Source organism: Schistocerca nitens, chromosome 4, assembly GCF_023898315.1.
Source record: "Schistocerca nitens isolate TAMUIC-IGC-003100 chromosome 4, iqSchNite1.1, whole genome shotgun sequence".
Taxonomy (NCBI): domain Eukaryota; kingdom Metazoa; phylum Arthropoda; class Insecta; order Orthoptera; family Acrididae; genus Schistocerca; species Schistocerca nitens.
This window is the reverse complement of record NC_064617.1, coordinates 70,957,486-70,975,675: the sequence shown is the minus strand read 5'-3', so window position 1 is coordinate 70,975,675 and position 18,190 is coordinate 70,957,486. Positions and strand designations below refer to the sequence as shown.

At 44.8% G+C, this 18,190-nt stretch overlaps 1 protein-coding gene across 3 annotated transcripts in view; it reads right to left on the bottom strand.

Annotated features, from left to right (window-relative positions):
- The window catches only part of LOC126252953 (uncharacterized), a 46,059-nt gene extending 39,959 nt beyond the window's left edge, over positions 1-6,100 (bottom strand). For all 3 annotated transcript variants that reach the window (XR_007545869.1, XR_007545870.1, XM_049953967.1), the window contains exon 1: positions 5,927-6,100. Coding sequence is in view for 1 of the 3 variants with exons in the window: in XM_049953967.1 (XP_049809924.1) it covers positions 5,927-6,020 (94 nt within the window). In the remaining 2 variants the exon portion in view is untranslated. The remainder of the gene's footprint in view (positions 1-5,926) is intronic.
- Between the last annotated feature and the right edge of the window lie 12,090 nt (positions 6,101-18,190).

Here is an 18,190-nt window from a genome sequence, read left to right as displayed (position 1 = left end):
CCAACTGAACGCCTTCATCGTTTTCCTGACCCGTTTCAATGTGTGTGATGGGGCGTTATCATGGAGTGATATGACTCTGTGTTGCCTTTTTCCATATTCCGGGCGTTTTTCAAGTAATGCTCGATTTAAATCGATCATTTGATGTTGGTAGCGATCAGTGTTAAATGTTTCATCAGGTTTTAGCAGCTGATAATAGATGATACCCTTTTGATCCCACCAAACACAGAGCATTGTCTTCTTTCCAAAGCGATTTGGTTTTGCAGAGGATGACGTTGGTTTGCCTGAATTCACCTAAGATTTACGACGCTTAGGATTCTCAAAATATATCCATTTTTCATCTCGTGTCACTATCCGATGGAGAAACTACTTCCTTTTGTATCTGGCGAGCAGCATTTCACAAGTGGTCTTTCGATTTGCTTGCTGTCTTTCATTCAGCTCATGCGGAACCCATTTTCTCACTTTCTGCACCTTTCCCATAGCATTTAACCAAAGAGAAACGGTTTTCTGCCTGACATTCAGTAGTTCCGGGAATTCCTGTTGAGTTTGAGTATCATCTTCATCCAATAAGGCCTGCAATTCCTTGTCTTCGAAATTTTTCTGTGGGTTTTCCGCGCTCTTCGTTTCTCACGTTAGAATCACCACTTTTGAAGTTTTTGAACCACTCTAAACACTATGTTTTCCCAACAGCATGTTCACCGAAACCTTCTACAAGCGTTCGATGCGATTCTGCAGCAGTTTTCTTCAAATGATAACAGAAAACCAATGCTGCCCGCAAATCGTAGTTCATAGGCACGAAACGCGACATGTTTACAGGGTTCGAAACTCGTACCGATGTATGGAACTTAGGTTACGGTGTGTTGGGAGTCGTTTTCAGGCGTTATAGGAAGCAGATGGCGCTGTGGACGCGGTCTGACGGGCCCTACACCGACGGCTAGCACAATCTATAGGAAAATTCCGGTTTCGTACTCCTACACCTGGTATGTTAGACGAATCGTCGTTCTCTCATGGTACCCCTAAGTCCATACACAGTTCGGCTACGAGAAAGATGAGAGCGAAATTTTCGAGGACTCTTTGCTGAACTGGCGTCAAGTGCAGAACGGGGCGCATAACGCTCTGTATGAAACAGAGGAGAAATTTGTTTTAACACTGCGTTTACTGTGGCTGACAGTAAAGATAGATATTAGCTGAAGCGTCGTTGAGCTCCAACTGTGGAGGAACGAACCAGCCAGTTAGTTAATTGTTCTGGCGAGGACTGGGAGGGCATTTTAATATGCACACTGCCCCAGCCATGCGCGTGCACATCGCCATATTCCAAGACTGGTGATGAGGACATGTTTTCTCACATAATGAGAAATAAAGGGAGAGTTTCTGCTGGAAAAATCAGCAAAGGCTTAATTAATTTTTACAGGAATTTCAGAGGACGAGGGCAGCCATATAGACGAGAGCTCATCGCAGCTAAGGTAAATACCACGAGCAGAGGTGTAAACTTGTTGGTTCACCAGCTTGTGTCCGCTGTAAACTCGAGCGACCTTGGGTAATCTCTTGTTCAACTTGTCACAAAACGAACCATCCTCTGTATAGTTGATTGTCATCCTAAATAGTACCGAACTTTGTTCCGGAATCGGATGATTTAGTGTAGCACTGGCCAACATCATGACGTAGTCGTAAGAATAACTTTGTAAAGAAACTTCTAGTTAAATTTTACAATTGTTGTGTTTAGGATTATTTCACTTTCTGAGGACGAGATGCGTTCGTTTGACAACTGTCATAATATTGTCGCATTGTAAACTGTGTAAATGCGTGTATTTCTATGATAAGATTGCAACATTAAACCAAAAATGTTTACAGCTTACAAAGTTGTTGTTCTGTTCTCAAAACCTTACAACTTCCCATCCATGTTGTGTTGTCCATACCAACAAATCCCGAATACAGTCGCAAGTTTCATTTGGTACCACTTATGATAAATATTTAATAATCTTTGATGTAATAGACAATTTTTATTCAGAAGTTGATTAATACTCCATGTGATTGCGTTCAACCGTTCTTTTGGAATGACTTGTGTGGAAAGTGCTGTTCGGTTTTGCATGACTGAAGTTTTTTCAGTATTTGTGCTGATTGGCATGAAATAGGTCATTCTGTTCGAGATACCACGACTTTTCGGCAAGGTACGCAAGAAATATCAGACAGACAGGTAATGTGAACATTTACTGCTGTCGCTGAATCGGTTCGCACAAAGCACGGGCAGTTCGAGGAGCTCATCACAAAAAGATGTTTTAAGGTTAGTTTTTAGGATGAAGCAATTGTCCAACATTATTATTTTCGATGCGTAGACTTCATCGATGATAGCCATAACGTCTTCGTTGTACTTAAATTGTTCCCAGTCACAATTTTTTTTAATGTGGGAAGAGACGGAAGCCGGAGTCGCTATTCATGAATTTCTTTGTACTGGAAATCCCTCAGAGTTCCTATTATCAAGTCACCATTCATGGGCTCTCTTTTCCGAATCCCGCTTCTTCCTACGTATGTTTTCATCAACAAAAGTGGTGTAATTTTTGACAGTTACTCATTTATTGTGTAAAGATTACATGTGAGAAAAGTCAATTTTACTAACCAAAAAACGTACAGCCATACATTTTTATATAAACAGACACAAGCGTTCACCAGCTATTTTGAGTGTTGTCCCACCACGTATCCAAATAGATGTACAAACTTTTTTTATAGAGGTCGAAACACTGCTACGGAATTTGCGTTGCAGTTGAGTTACCACGAAGCAAGGTTCCTCATAGTTAATTCTTCTCATAAAAGGTTATAATGTATTGACCAGATGAGGCGCCCATCTCAACCCGGGCGCAGAGCTCGCCAAACCCGCCTGCAGCCTCGAGGAGTGAACGTAAAATGTCGCTACAAGGGATAGGCAAGCGCCATTGAGTGACGAGATGCGATGGATGCGTTCCCAGCCCATGTTTCGCCGACTACACCGACGCAGAAATCCGCATAGTAATAAGAAGCTGGCGCTTCTACCGTTTCCGCTATGTAAAAAAACGCTGAGTGACACAGCAAGTTGTGGGAGTTGCAGATACGGGAGAAGCTAAATGGCAATAGAGATAAAGGATACTTTCAGAAAGTAACTTCGTCGGTGAGTGTCGGACTTTTGGCATGAGAACGGAGAGCATTACGCAAACGCTGCGAAATTTGTTGTTAAATAATTTGATTGGCGAGACGAAGAATCTCAGAAGATCAATCAGATGTAAGGACACACCCATAGAAAACCTTGCAGAATGCTTGGGAGAGATTCATTTATCGTGGGAGATATCAGCGCTAGGCTTCATAAGAGACATTGGGCTTGACTTTGGGCACCTAAACTACGGCTCAGTAGCCGCTTAAGGATTAGTTTCTCAGTACAGTAGGAGGTCCAGAGGTCCAGTCCAGCCTGGACCATAAATATAACTACCTCCCTGCCATTAACTTACAGTCATCTCCTGGAGAGACACACCTAAGCTCTTTCAGCACAGCATGTCTGCCAAAGTGTATCTCAGAGTTAACAATAACTGGACCCTGGAAAACAACATTGACAATTCTTAATAATGTAGTGGGCATATCATGCAAATATGTTAACTGTTTTGTAAAGCGTAACTGAAGTAAACTCGCAGTGATCCAAAACAAATCATTTTATACAACTTAAACGATTATAACGTACACTCGTCACAATCTTGCCTATTGTGCCTAGTGAATAAAATCAGGTGCAGTTGTAATTTCAAACTTCCTTTGTCTGGATAAAGTCATATGCACTTCCCGGATCTCAGGAGACCAATTCCACCTTCAGGTGCTAATACAACAATTAATGATGACGATGTAGGACACTAAACAAAGTTAATTAACATTATAAGGGCCGCTAAGGCTACAAACCATCGTAGAACACAACTTAATTGCTTACGACGTCATAGTAAAGGTCACGTAGAGAAATTAACCAATTTTTGTAGTAGTATGAGAGAACCTGTGCCGTTGAGGCCTGAAAACTGTGGGGTCGTCCGGCAAGAGTCGAGATATACAGGGCCCACCCGAAAAAGCTGGCCTAAATCCACAAATATGCACTCATAATCGGAAAAATATAACCTGAAGACGTACTACAAACGACCAGAGATGGCGTATGGACTCGAGAAATTCAAAATCGGGGCATTAACGACCTGACAAAAAACCAAAATGCCAACTGCCGATCTTCAGAAAGTAGCTTGCCCTGCATAAGCGTTCAGGCAGCGAGGAATCGCAGCAAGACCTGCGTAAATGACTGCCGTGCGTAGACCAGTACACACGCGCCATTGAGTGGTCGCAGCATGAACTAGTGCCGAAGGAATGCGAAGAAATCCTAGGAATTTCAGCTGTTAATGTCAACGCCTCATCCCCCACACCATCTCACAAAGTAATCCTACAGAGATAATGTTCAAGCAGTACTACTAAAAGAACCGCATACGGCTATAAGACACAAGAGGCGAAAAGCAATAACGCAGTTGTAAAGGAAACAGTAATAAAACAATGCTACACTATATATAAGTAGGCAAAAAGACAACAAAGCCAAAAATTAAACACAGTGGTATAAGACACGTTAAATATATAGAAAACACCAATACTGAAACTTGAAAACGATCAGGATGAAAAAGGTGCGAGCATCACAATGCGGCGGATACGTACAAACAAAAAATCAAGCCCAACCTACATAATCAAACACAGGATCTGAATTGCCGATGAAGTCAGTCATCTATCAGATGACACATAGATCCCGTAATTTATTAAAATAGTGCACTCAAGTGCTACTTCCTTATAACTAACACCACCCCAACAGTACAAAGTAATATACTATCTCGTGAAACGTGTACGATATCAAATATTTCATACGCCATTAACGACCATTCGTACGAAGGCCCAGCCCCTACAGCAGTATTCCACCTGGTATGTAAGACGTATGAGACAGAGCGAGACTCTCTCTGACTTCAAGAAGAGTGTAATAATTCAATGCCTAAGAAGGCAGGTGTTGATACAAATGAATATGAGGAATGTAGGAACACGCTAGTGAATGTTGATTTAACTTACAACATAGGCTGAAGAGAGACATAAGTATATTTATAGCATTAGTAGATACAGAGGATGCTTTTGCTAATATTAACTGGATTACACTGTAAAATTCGGCAGATGGCAGAGATTGATATACGACGTTATCTACGAGCATAAAGCCTTACACAAGGGATCCACTTACGACACTTAACATTCCACCCGTACATCAAGGCATATGTACCGCCTTCCGATTCACTGCGCTGGCGCAACGATCAAAATTTTGAACTTTCTTTTACATTCTCGGCGTATCGCTATACAGTAAACAGCTACGACCGTTTGCGTAATCACTATATTAATTTTTAAAAAATGGTTCAAATGGCTCTAAGGACTATGGGACAACTTCTGAGGTCATCAGTCCCCTAGACTTAGAACTACTTAAACCTAACTAACCTAAGGACACCACACACATCTCTGCCCGAGGAAGGATTCGAATCTGCGACCGTTGCAGCAGCGCGGTTCCGGACTGAAGTGTCTAGAACCGCTCGGTTTTTTAATTGGGCTACATTATAATGTCTGTATGTCTGTAATGATAAACAAAAATACAACTATACAAAACACATAAAGGGACCGTTTATGGTAAGGTACGTCACAACATCCTAACCAACGTTTTGGGCTCAACGAAGAGATGTAGATGGTTAATTTACAGCCCCTCCGAATCGCAATTCATGATATCGTCCGATTCACCAAGTTCTTCGACTTAGAAGTTTCGCAATTAAGTGTTCTTTATAGTACGTGCAAGCCAACCCACCCGCCTTATAGTAATTCAAAACTGCACGGCGACAATGTCGTGAGAGTCTACACACCACAAAAAAGGTCTTACCGTAAGATTTACAGTTGGTCCAGCATGTCTGTTCTTCGCCGCAGCTGATTCCTCTCTGGCCGTTGCCGACGTGGTAGCAGGCACAACCGAGCATGGCAGTGTCATTTGCTGCCAGCTACGCACCCTGGACGCATTATGGGCTGTTGAGACAGACTGGAGCTGCCGGAGTGCGTATCGCAGTGCGTACAGGCTCAATATAACGATATGCGTGGCGGATGTCCATCCGCAGGATGTTTCAACCACGGGAAGTCTGACGTTAAAACCGCAGCCTGGGAGCTTGCGTAGTCGCAGACACAACGAGAGCTTCTACCACTTACACGACAGCTAACTTTCCGCTATGTAGGATGGTAAATAAGAAAATGCTTCAACGCTCTAACAAAACCTTAAAAATCCAATCCTTTTATATTCTGTTCTCCGCATTTCATTTCTTTCCTCTAGATCAGGGGTCCTCATACTTTTCCTGTGGCGGAACACTTTGAGATCCTGGTACTTTGTTGGATGCCTTGTTTATTTTGATGGTTAACAAAATCAATAACATATTTAAAAATAAGAACCACCTGATTTATTCAGTAAGTACTTCAATTTTAAAGCATAGCTATTCATCATGACAAGTCTTTGTGATTCAACGAACGAAGCGTGATCCAGTGAACCAAGCATCTCCGTGCCGAACGGTCACCAATTTCTCTTAGAGCCTGGTGCAGAGGTAGAAGCAAAGATCTTGTGGTGTCACCGCCAGACGGCACACTTGCTAGGTGGTAGCCTTTAAATCGGCCGCGGTCCGTTAGTATACGTCGGACCCGCGTGTCGCCACAATCAGTGATTGCAGACCGAGTGCCGCCACACGGCAGATCTGGTCTAGAGAGACTCCCAAGCACTCGCCTCAGTTGTACAGCCGACTTTGCTAGCGATGGTTCACTGTCTACATACGCTCTCATTTGCAGAGACGACAGTTTAGCATAGCCTTCAGCTACGTCATTTGCTACGACCTAACGAGGCGCCATATTCAGTTACTATAATTACTATCTTCATGAATGTATTCTGAACAGATAATATTGTGAATCATGTACCGTCAAGAGCGACGTTCATCATTATTGGATTAAAGTTAAGTATCAAACTAATTACGTCCGCTTTCTGAATTCTCATTCCTTGTCATGTTCCAGACCTCACGTCAGTATAGTTCTTTCCTCCTCACGCCAGCCTGCGTGAGCTAAAACGCGTGCATTTCCGCCTACACTCGTAACACGGTGTTGGCTCTTCTGCTAACACAAAAGATCTTCTTGATTTAATCCATGCACCTGCTCGCTGCTATTTGCCGTGATCTCTTGTTATAGATCTTCTCTCCCGTGATTATTTGCTCTAGACTTTCTCCATCAAAGCTAATAACAAAAAAATCGTAATAAAATTTTAAAAATGTAAAAGAAAAGTCGAGAACAAACACCTTGTTATTAATAGTTTTTTCGCGGAGCACTTATTCACTTTCCGCCGAGCACCAGCTATCCTGGGATCACAGTTTGGGAAACCCTGCTCAAGACAATCTTGTTACAGATATATTACTAATTCTTGGTGATATTTGAAGTAATGCAGGCGAAGTCGCTTCTCTCTTGTGTCCACTTACTAGAACTGCTTTCTGAACAATAAGAATTAATAATATTTTCTGTTTTTTGTCCACCCGTCATTGATAGATGAAAATGAGTAGTGGTACATCTTCTTAAGTGAGTGCCTAATCTATATCAAAGAAGTATGAAAGAAAAAATAATCATTTAAATAAAAATCAATTTTTAATATACCACGTTCCCAAACCCGACTAAAACATTATAAAATAATTTCTCCTAGCCCCATACAGATCCATAAACCCATATAGATGATCCTAAAAATGTATGAGCGTCAATTTTTAGTACGTATGAAAATACTTACAAGATTTACAAAGAAAAACATGGCGGTCATGCAACAGATAACAGCAAGGAGGTGAACTATTCATTTATCAATTACGTATTTCAGACGCCCTAAGTGTTTTCGTTTTATATATTAGAAGAATACAAAGTCACAAATTTTCAGAACTATCTCTATGGGGCTACGAGAAATTATTTTATAATTTTTAGTCTGGTTTACGAACGCGATATATTAAGAACTGATTTTTAATAACATTTTCTGCTTTTCAGTTGTGTTTACGCAATTTTTTCAATCGATTTCAACAGAGATACGCTGTAATTTCAGATTTATTTTACGTTCCCTTCACCTGAGTCAACCAATTTATTGCACCTTCCTAGATATGTCGTGCGATAAGACCGTGGAGGTAAACAGCGGACAGATTCTAGCTCACAGAGACATACCTTACGCGACTAGGACAGGGAGAGGGAGAAATGGCCGTGCTATATAAAGTACCCCCCGCCATATACCATACAAGACGTCTATTACTAGTTACTATGAACAAGTACAGCTGTTACTTGCTATTATTCGTGGTTCAAATAGGTTACAGTGATGTTATAACAATTGAGGTTGGACGCGCTGTTGGCTACTTTTGTACTACTGACAGTAGATTTTAAAAACATTGTTTAAAATCCATGCATTTATTTTTGTTGTCCATTTCGCGTCTTTTTCCCCCTAGATATAGTAATCGAAACACTTCGAGTAAGTGCGTTACTCATTTTTATAAGACGGTTCAACTGTCGTACCTTATATTTTTACAAACGTCTGGAGATATTAGCAATAGAAATTGGTAGGGCTAGTAAAGATCCTGACAGCAGCTAACTGTGGTACATCTAAGTCTGGATTACTACTGTAACAAAATACTCAAAAATGTTCAAATGAGTGTCAGTTCCTAAGGGACCAAACTGTTGAGGCCATCGGTCCATAGACTTACACACTACTTAAACTAACTTATGCTAAGAACAGCACACACCCATGCCCGCGGGAGGACTCGAACCTCCGGCAGGAGGGGCCGCGTAATTCATGACATGGCGCCCTAAACCGCGCGGCCACTCCGCGTGGCAACAAAATACTGTTTGTCTCAAAAATAAGTCGGCGCACGAGCTATGGGACACGGCATCTCCGAGGTAGCAACGAAATGGAGATTTTTCCGTACGACCATTTCACGAGCATACTGTGAATATCAAAAATCCGGTAAAACATCATATCTGCGACAACGCTGGGGCGGGAAGAAGATCCTGCAAGAACGGGACCAACGACGACTGAAGAGAATCGTTCAAAGTGACAGAAGTGCAACCCATCCACAAATTACTGCAGATTTCAATGCAGGGCCATCAACAAGTGTCAGCGTGCGAACCATTTACCGAAACTTGATCGATATGGGCTTTCGGAACCGAAGGCCCACTTGTGTACCCTTGATGACTGCCCGACGCAAACCTTTACGACTCCCATTGTCCTTCAATACCGACATTGGACTGTTGATAACTGGAAACATGTTGCCTGGTCGGACGTGTCTCGTTTCAGATTGTATCGAGCGGATGGACGTATCTCGTGAATCCATTGACCCTGCATGTCAGCAGAGGACTGTTCAAGCTGGTGGAGGCTCTGTAATGGCGTGGTGCGTGTATAGTTGGAGTGATACGCGTGGATACGACTACGACAGGTGACATGTAGGTAGCATTCTGTCTGATCGCTTGCATCCATTCATGTCCATTGTGCAGTGGCACGGACTTGGGGAATTCCAGGAGGACAATGAAACATCTCACACGTCCAGAATTTCTGCAGAGTGGCTCCAGGAACACTTTTCTGAGTTTCAACACTTCTGCTGGCCACCAAACACCCCAGACATGAACATCATTGAGCATATCTGGGATGCCTCGCAACGTGCTGTTCAGAAGAGATCTCTACCTCTTCGTACTCTTCCGGATGTATTGACAGCCTTGCAGGATTCTTTATGTCAATTGCCTCCAGCACTACTTCAGACATTAGTGGGGTCCATGCCACGTCGTGTTACGGCACTTCTGCGTGCTCGCGGGGTCCTACACGATATGAAGCAGATGTACCAGTTTCTCTGGCTTTTCAGTGTAAGTGTGTAAGCTACTGCTCTCCCCATAAAAAACCCCTACACGACCGTTCATAAGGGAGTGTAGCGGATGCGACTCCCGTTCTGGCGCGAGAGGAAGTCTCCGGCTTTATGACGTCACAGGGGTCACGGAGGAACCGTGGAGCGCAGTGTTGTGTTCCACGCTGCGATTTACCAGGGAGCAGTCTCTCTTGTGGCTGAACGTTGCAGGTGGATGTGCCTGGCCGTGTCTCGAGCCTTCCAGGAGGGCAGGAGGACATTTTATTGCCTTCCCTAACAAGTCTCCGTCGCGCTGCTAGTGCAGTCGTGAAGACGCCGGCAGTGCCACAGTCATGCGAGCGGGTAATTGCACCGGTCTGGTCGTAGCACGGCGCACGCTTCGCTAACTGCCCTGATGACTGCACCGTTGCAGGGATAGGAACACCGCCGCAGGTGCAGCTTGTTTATATAACGCAAAAAAACGTGCTTGGAGCTATCTCAAATGCAAATGTCGCTCTTAATATGACCTACTGGCGATTGCTGCAATGTACACGCACAGTCACACACAAAGCAAGCAACATTATGCACAAAATTGCCCACGACTTCAAAGTTAACGATATACTACCACTGTATATGGCTAGGACCTACCACGATGCCATCACGTGATCTGCAGCAAGTGTCTGGGCGCACAGACTTTGTGCATGCGGAACTGACAAATCCTGCGACGTGGGCAAAGGGCTGTGCCCCTCGCTCTTCACATTCCAGGGTCTGCAGCACCACAAAAACCAATGCTTTGCTGGTGACCCTCGGAATCTACCCAGTAGATATTTAAGAGTAGTTCAACGATATCCAGAACAAAGGATAACACCCTACGGCCCAACTCCTGAACTAGAAGGGACCATAGTGAAACAGGCCGAAGACACTATGTACTTCCCCGTACCATTAGTGAAAGTCTAGGCAGGACTGTGTTCATTATTTAACGGGACACGGTGCTTATTCTGTTCATTTGTGCAGATTTAACAGAAAGACAATGGTATCTTAGCGCTTTCCACAGTACTGACATCTGGAACATCAGCTGTTAAATCTTTTGTTGTGGTGAATAAAAGGTCTACTCTTAATATTTTTCCTCCACTCGTATATTTTCACTGTTTTTTGGATTCCGTACCTTAATCGCTGAAAACGGAACTCTTGGAGGATCACTTCGTTGTCTATCTGCCTGTTTGTCTGTCTGTCCGCCTTTCCAAAACCCTTTTTCTCAGGAACGGGCAGAAGTATTAAGGTCTACTGTCCCTTGAGGATGTAAAAAAGTGAAGCACCTAAGTCATTGCAATCAAAAGATACGGCGTTTTGTGTCAGATATTTTGATACTCTCAAACTCAATCATTAAAACTACAGGTACTTCCTATCGACTCACAATCATGAAATTTGGCAAGAAGCAATAATTCACAATAGAAACAAAAAAAAAAATCCGAAAATTGTTAATCTGTAATTATATCACACGAAACATTTTTTTGTCATTTGTTATCAGAGTGTCTGCCCGTCCATTGACTGAGACCCTTTTCTCTCAGGAACGTAAAGACGTATCAGGTTTAAAGTTGTGTCTCGTGCTGTGGTGTCCTGCCCACTCGTTTAATATAGTGTGCCTACGAAGCTACACTCCTGGATATGGAAAAAAGAACACATTGACACCGGTGTGTCAGACCCACCATACTTGCTCCGGACACTGCGAGAGGGCTGTACAACCAATGATCACACGCACGGCACAGCGGACACACCAGGAACCGCGGTGTTGGCCGTCGAATGGCGCTAGCTGCGCAGAATTTGTGCACCGCCGCCGTCAGTGTCAGCCAGTTTGCCGTGGCATACGGAGCTCCATCGCAGTCTTTAGCACTGGTAGCATGCCGCGACAGCGTGGACGTGAACCGTATGTGCAGTTGACGGACTTTGAGCGAGGGCGTATAGTGGGCATGCGGGAAGCCGGGTGGACGTACCGCCGAATTGCTCAACACGTGGGGCGTGAGGTCTCCACAGTACATCGATGTTGTCGCCAGTGGTCGGCGGAAGGTGCACGTGCCCGTCGACCCGGGACCGGACCGCAGCGACGCACGGATGCACGCCAAGACCGTAGGATCCTACGCAGTGCCGTAGGGGACCGCACCGCCACTTCCCAGCAAATTAGGGACACTGTTGCTCCTGGGGTATCGGCGAGAACCATTCGCAACCGTCTCCATGAAGCTGGGCTACAGTCCCGCACACCGTTAGGCCGTCTTCCGCTCACGCCCCAACATCGTGCAGCCCGCCTCCAGTGGTGTCGCGACAGGCGTGAATGGAGGGACGAATGGAGACGTGTCGTCTTCAGCGATGAGAGTCGCTTCTGCCTTGGTGCCAATGATGGTCGTATGCGTGTTTGGCGCCGTGCAGGTGAGCGCCACAATCAGGACTGCATACGACCGAGGCACACAGGACCAACACCCGGCATCATGGTGTGGGGAGCGATCTCCTACACTGGCCGTACACCACTGGTGATCGTCGAGGGGACACTGAATAATGCACGGTACATCCAAACCGTCATCGAACCCATCGTTCTACCATTCCTAGACCGGCAAGGGAACTTGCTGTTCCAACAGGACAATGCACGTCCGCATGTATCCCGCGCCACCCAACGTGCTCTAGAAGGTGTAAGTCAACTACCCTGGCCAGCAAGATCTCCGGATCTGTCCTCCATTGAGCATGTTTGGGACTGGATGAAGCGTCGTCTCACGCGGCCTGCACGTCCAGCGCGAACGCTGGTCCAACTGAGGCGCCAGGTGGAAATGGCATGGCAAGCCGTTCCACAGGACTACATCCAGCATCTCTACGATCGTCTCCATGGGAGAATAGCAGCCTGCATTGCTGCGAAAGGTGGATATACACTGTACTAGTGCCGACATTGTGCATGCTCTGTTGCCTGTGTCTATGTGCCTGTGGTTCTGTCAGTGTGATCATGTGATGTATCTGACCCCAGGAATGTGTCAATAAAGTTTCCCCTTCCTGGGACAATGAATTCACGGTGTTCTTATTTCAATTTCCAGGAGTGTATTTTCTCGGACAGCTAGACAACATACAAGCATATCTTAGAAATGGAGTTTATTACAGTAAATTGAATTGACGACACTTACCTTTGACTTTTTACAAAAGGGTGCCGCAACCAATTAGCGACATGCAAATAATCAGTGTCCTTCGATATATACAGGGTGGTCCATTGATCGTGACCGGGCCAAATATCTCACGAAATAAGCGTCAAACGAAAAAACTACAAAGAACGAAACTCGTCTAGCTTGAAGGGGGAAACCAGATGGCTCTATGGATGGCCCGTTAGATGGCGCTGCCATAGGTCAAACGGACAACAACTTCGTTTTTTTTTAAATAGGAAACCACATTTTTATTACACATTCGTGTAGTACGTAAAGAAACATGAATCTTTTTGTTGGACCACATTTTTCGCTTTGTGATAGATGACGCTGTAATAGTCACAAACGTATAAGTACATGGTATCACGTGACATTCCGCCAGTGCTGACGGTATTTGCTTCGTGATACATTACCCGTGTTAAAATGAACCGTTTACCAATTGCGGAAAAGGTCGATATCGTGTTGATGTATGGCTATTGTGATGAAAATGTCCAACGGGCGTGTGCTATGTATGCTGCTCGGTATCCTGGACGACATCATCCAAGTATCCGGACCGTTGGCAGAATAGTTATTTTGGGAAGCAGGAAGTGTTCAGCCACATGTGAAACGTCAACCACGACCTGCAACAAATGATGATGCCCAAGTAGGTGTTTTAGTTGCTGTCGTGGCTAATCCGCACATCAGTAGTAGATAATTTGTGCGAGAATCGGGAATCTCAAAAACGTCGGTGTTAAGAATGCTACCCGTACCATATTTCTATGCATCAGGAATTGCATGGCGACGACTTTGAACGTCGTGTACAGTTCTGCCACTGGGCACAAGAGAAATTACGAGACGATGTCAGATTTTTTGCACGCGTTCTATTTACAAACGAAGCTCATTCACCAACAGCGGTAACGTAAACCGGCCAAATATGCACTACTGGGCAACGGAAAATCCACGACGGCTGCAACAAGTGGAACATCAGCTACCTTTGGCGGGTTAATGTATGGTGCGGCATTATGGGAGGAAGGATAGTTGGCCCCCATTTTATCGATGGCAATCTAAATGGTGCAATGTATGCTGATTTCCTACGTAATGTTCTACCGATGTTACTACAAGATGTTTCACTGTATGACAGAATGGCGATGTACTTCCAACATGGTGGATGTCCGGCACATAGCTCGCGTGCGGTTGAAACAGTAGTGAATAGCATATTTCATGACAGGTGGATTGGTCGTCGAAGCACTATTCCATGACCCTCACATCACCGGATCTGACGTCCACGGATATGTTTCTGTGGGGAAAGTTGAAGGATATTTGATATCGTGATCCACCGACAACGCCTGACAACATGCGTCAGCGCATTGTCAATGCATGTGCGAACATTTCGGAAGGCGAATTACTCGCTGTTGAGAGGAATGTCGTTACACGTATTGCCAAATGCATTGAGGTCGACGTACATCATTTTCAGCATTTATTGCATCAATGTGGTATTTACAGGTAATCATGCTGTAATAGTATGCGTTCTCAGAAATGATAAGTTCACAAAGGTACATGTATCACATTGGAACAACCGAAATAAAATGTTTAAACGTACCTACGTTCTGCATTTTAATTTAAGAAACCTACCTGTTACCAACTGTATGTCTAAAATTGTGAGCCATGTGTTTGTGACTATCACAGCGCCATCTATCACAAAGCGAAAAAGTGGTCCAACTAAAACATTCGTATTTCTTTACATACTACTCGAATATGTAATTCAAAATGGGGGTTCCTGTGGTGTCACCGCCGGACACCACACTTGCTAGGTGGTAGCTTAAATCGGCTGCGGTCCATTAGTACATGTCGGACCCGCGTGTCGCCACTGTAGGATCGCAGACCGAGCGCCACCACAAGGCAGGTCTCGAGAGACGTACTAGCACTCGCCCCAGTTGTACGACGACGTTGCTAGCGACAACACTGACGAAGCCTTTCTCTCATTTGCCGAGAGACAGAATAGCCTTCAGCTAAGTCCATGGCTACGACCTAGTAAGGCGCATTAACCATTTGTAACGTTGCATGTACCTCAAGATAGAGTCTCACTTGTATCATCCAGAATGCTGTATACCAAAGGACAATATAAAAGTTAAGTGTTCTAGTAGCTACGTTCTTTTCTTTATCACATTCATTTCGAATCCTGTTCCAGACTTAACGCCAGACGGCGTGAGTTGACGCGTGCCCTTTCGGCTACTTCACTGTGGACTGGCTGCCTTAACAGTCCACTACAGTTCCTATTTAAAAAATGTAGTTGATATCCGTTTGACCTATGGCAGCGCCATCTAGCGGGCCAACCCTAGCGCCATCTGGTTTCCCCCTTCAAGCTAGACGAGTTTCATTGTTTTAGTTTTTTCGTTTGACGCTTATTTCGTGAGATATTTGGCCCGGTCACGATCAATGGACCACCCTCTATAGATTTTCCATGCAAGCAAATCTCACAAGTTCATAAGTCACTGCTATACGGTTCATATCACAGCTCGTCTTCTAGCGTCCGTCTTCTAGTGCGGATCTGCTTGTGGAGTCGAGGCTAGCTGGAGAGGCGCTTATATTCTCTTCGTATAGGTGCCGCTGCTGTCGCGGTATCGTCTTAGTCAGCGTTGTATTGGCTGACGTCTCACAGCCTTCTCTGCTGTCACGTTCCAGGCCGACGTGCCGATGCTTGATGTTACTCCGGAAAAGGTACTAAGGTCTGTGGTCCCTTGGCGCTATAATAAGCATTAGCTTCTAAGTCAATGCACTCGAAAGATACAGCCACTTACGTCAGTTATTTTTCATTACGGTATCTCATAGTCGCCGTGACTACCTAATACTTATTGTTTAATCGGGGACACAGCTACGGCCCACGTGTGAGAGTTAACCGTTACCTTCCGTCTCCTTGAGCACAATTCGTTTACATACACCTGGACCTGCAGAAGGGGACTTCCGACTCCAGTGAAGATACTCAGTGCATGTCAGTGGCAAATCAGATTGACTCCAGGCAACCCCAGGGGCACCTTGCTCCAGGACGCGTTTTGTTTTGACCGGTTCAAACGAAACAGTGGTCTAGTGTGTCTTGTAGTGCACACTTAATGCAACATTTGTCTAGCTCCATTCCGATTCGAAATCCGTGGGATGGAAAAAAAGAAACATCAAAACAACAGAACATTTCCGTGCCTAATACGGTGTAGAGAGATATGTGGAATTCAAAGCAGCTTCCAGTCGCCACCGAATCGATAGATACATGTACCGTTTTCAATGGTATCTTATAGAGATCTTTCTGTAAAGTAGTGGCAAGTTCAGATAACGATGATGTAGGTGGAGAGCGGCCACGTTCCTCCCTCTCTGAAATAGAACACAGAGGCTGAATAATACCGAGATAAGGTGGCTGTGACGGCCAGGGGTCACGAAACCAGTCCTAAATGGTGCAGACTGTGCGAACAGGGCCCCTGTCATCTTGGAATACAGCGTCACATCTGAGGATGGACCTGATCAGCCAGACTGCTCGCGTAATCCTTTGCAGCAATGCGATCTTGCAGAGGACCCGTGGACCCGACGGAATAGCACGGTATTGCTGCCTAAATCATCACCGAACCACAGCCGTATTCACTCATAAGACGTAAACCTGCCCAGAAGTTGGAAACAGCGTGAAAAAAAACTCATCCGAGCTAATGACATTCTTCCACTGCTCCAGAGTCCGGGTTTTATGGCTTCGGCATCACGTTTCCCTGTTATGGGGATTTGCATCACTGATGTGAGGCTTTGGAATTCCAGCTCGCCCAGCAAATCCTTGTTCATGGAGCTGCCTTTGTGTTGTTTTCGTGACGACACGTTCCGCTAGTGCGACATTCAGTTATGTAGTGACTTTTGCAGCTGTAGTCCTCTTAATTTCTGTCACAGCCCTGTTCAATGACTGTCTGTCACGATCACTAACACACACTTTCGACCTTGTTGTGACTTAGCGGATGGTGTGTGTCCGCTTTCCTCTACGCGTTATAAATCTGGGATAGAGCGCTTCTTGGAACACCAAACACTTCGTCTGTCTTGGTTACGGAAGCACACACTACAGGAGCACCAACAATTTGGCCACTTTCGAGTTCGCTTAGCTGTGACATAATGCGTCCACAACTACACAGAACCCTATTCTGATCACGATTGACGTTTCCAACGTACAGAGGACATTGCAGAGGTGCCGTACGTGGTCGGATACACCAGCGCAACCTGTAAGCTTGGCTACCATCCGCAGTTATGTTGAAGTCTGGATTTCTCGCGTTGGTTCTATATTTTGTGTCAAACTCCTGGATTTTGAAGTGGTAATGCTCAAACTGCCGTCCGGGTGATATGGGCAAGTCACTTATCGACCAGTGAGCACTTTTTTTTTTGTCAGCGTTCACAAAACGGTGTTCTGGAGTATTTTGTAGAGCGCACTTAATATAGTGTAGATGCGGTACCATTTCGACTCGAAATAGTTTTTATTGCACCACCACTGTCTACCTAGCAACGTCGTACCATTACGACGTCCGACTGCTGTGCGGAAAAGTGAGATGTGAATTAAGCCATTAAGCCACACCTGTCTCCAGTTCGTTGTAAGACGGACGATTTGTTTTGGGTGTATGGGTAGTATGAGGGTTGCCCAGAAAGTAATGCATCGCATTTTTTCTTCAGCAGTTCTTTATTGAACATAATGAGAATTACACACACCAAAGAATGGTGTTTTATCTACACATCCTATTCTTTCATGTAATCTCCATCCCGTTCAATGGTCTTCCTCCAGAACGAAACAACGGCGATTATGCCCTGTCGGCACCAGACCCTGTCCTGGTGGCGGATCCAGTGCTTCACTGTGTGAATCACCTCCTCATCGTCCTCAAAATTCTTCCACGAATGGCATTCTTCAATGGCCCAAACAAGTGTAAGTCCGAGGGGGCTAGAACTGGGCTGGGGTAACACTGTCCAAACCTGTTTTACGATGTGTTCAGCAGTCCTCAGACTTGTTCGAGGCCGACCGTTATCGTATTGCAGCAAAACATCTCCTGCAGTGCTGTGTCGCCGAAATCGCAAGAAGCGTGTGTTGAGTTTTGTTAATTTGTTGGCATATGCTTCTGAGTTAAT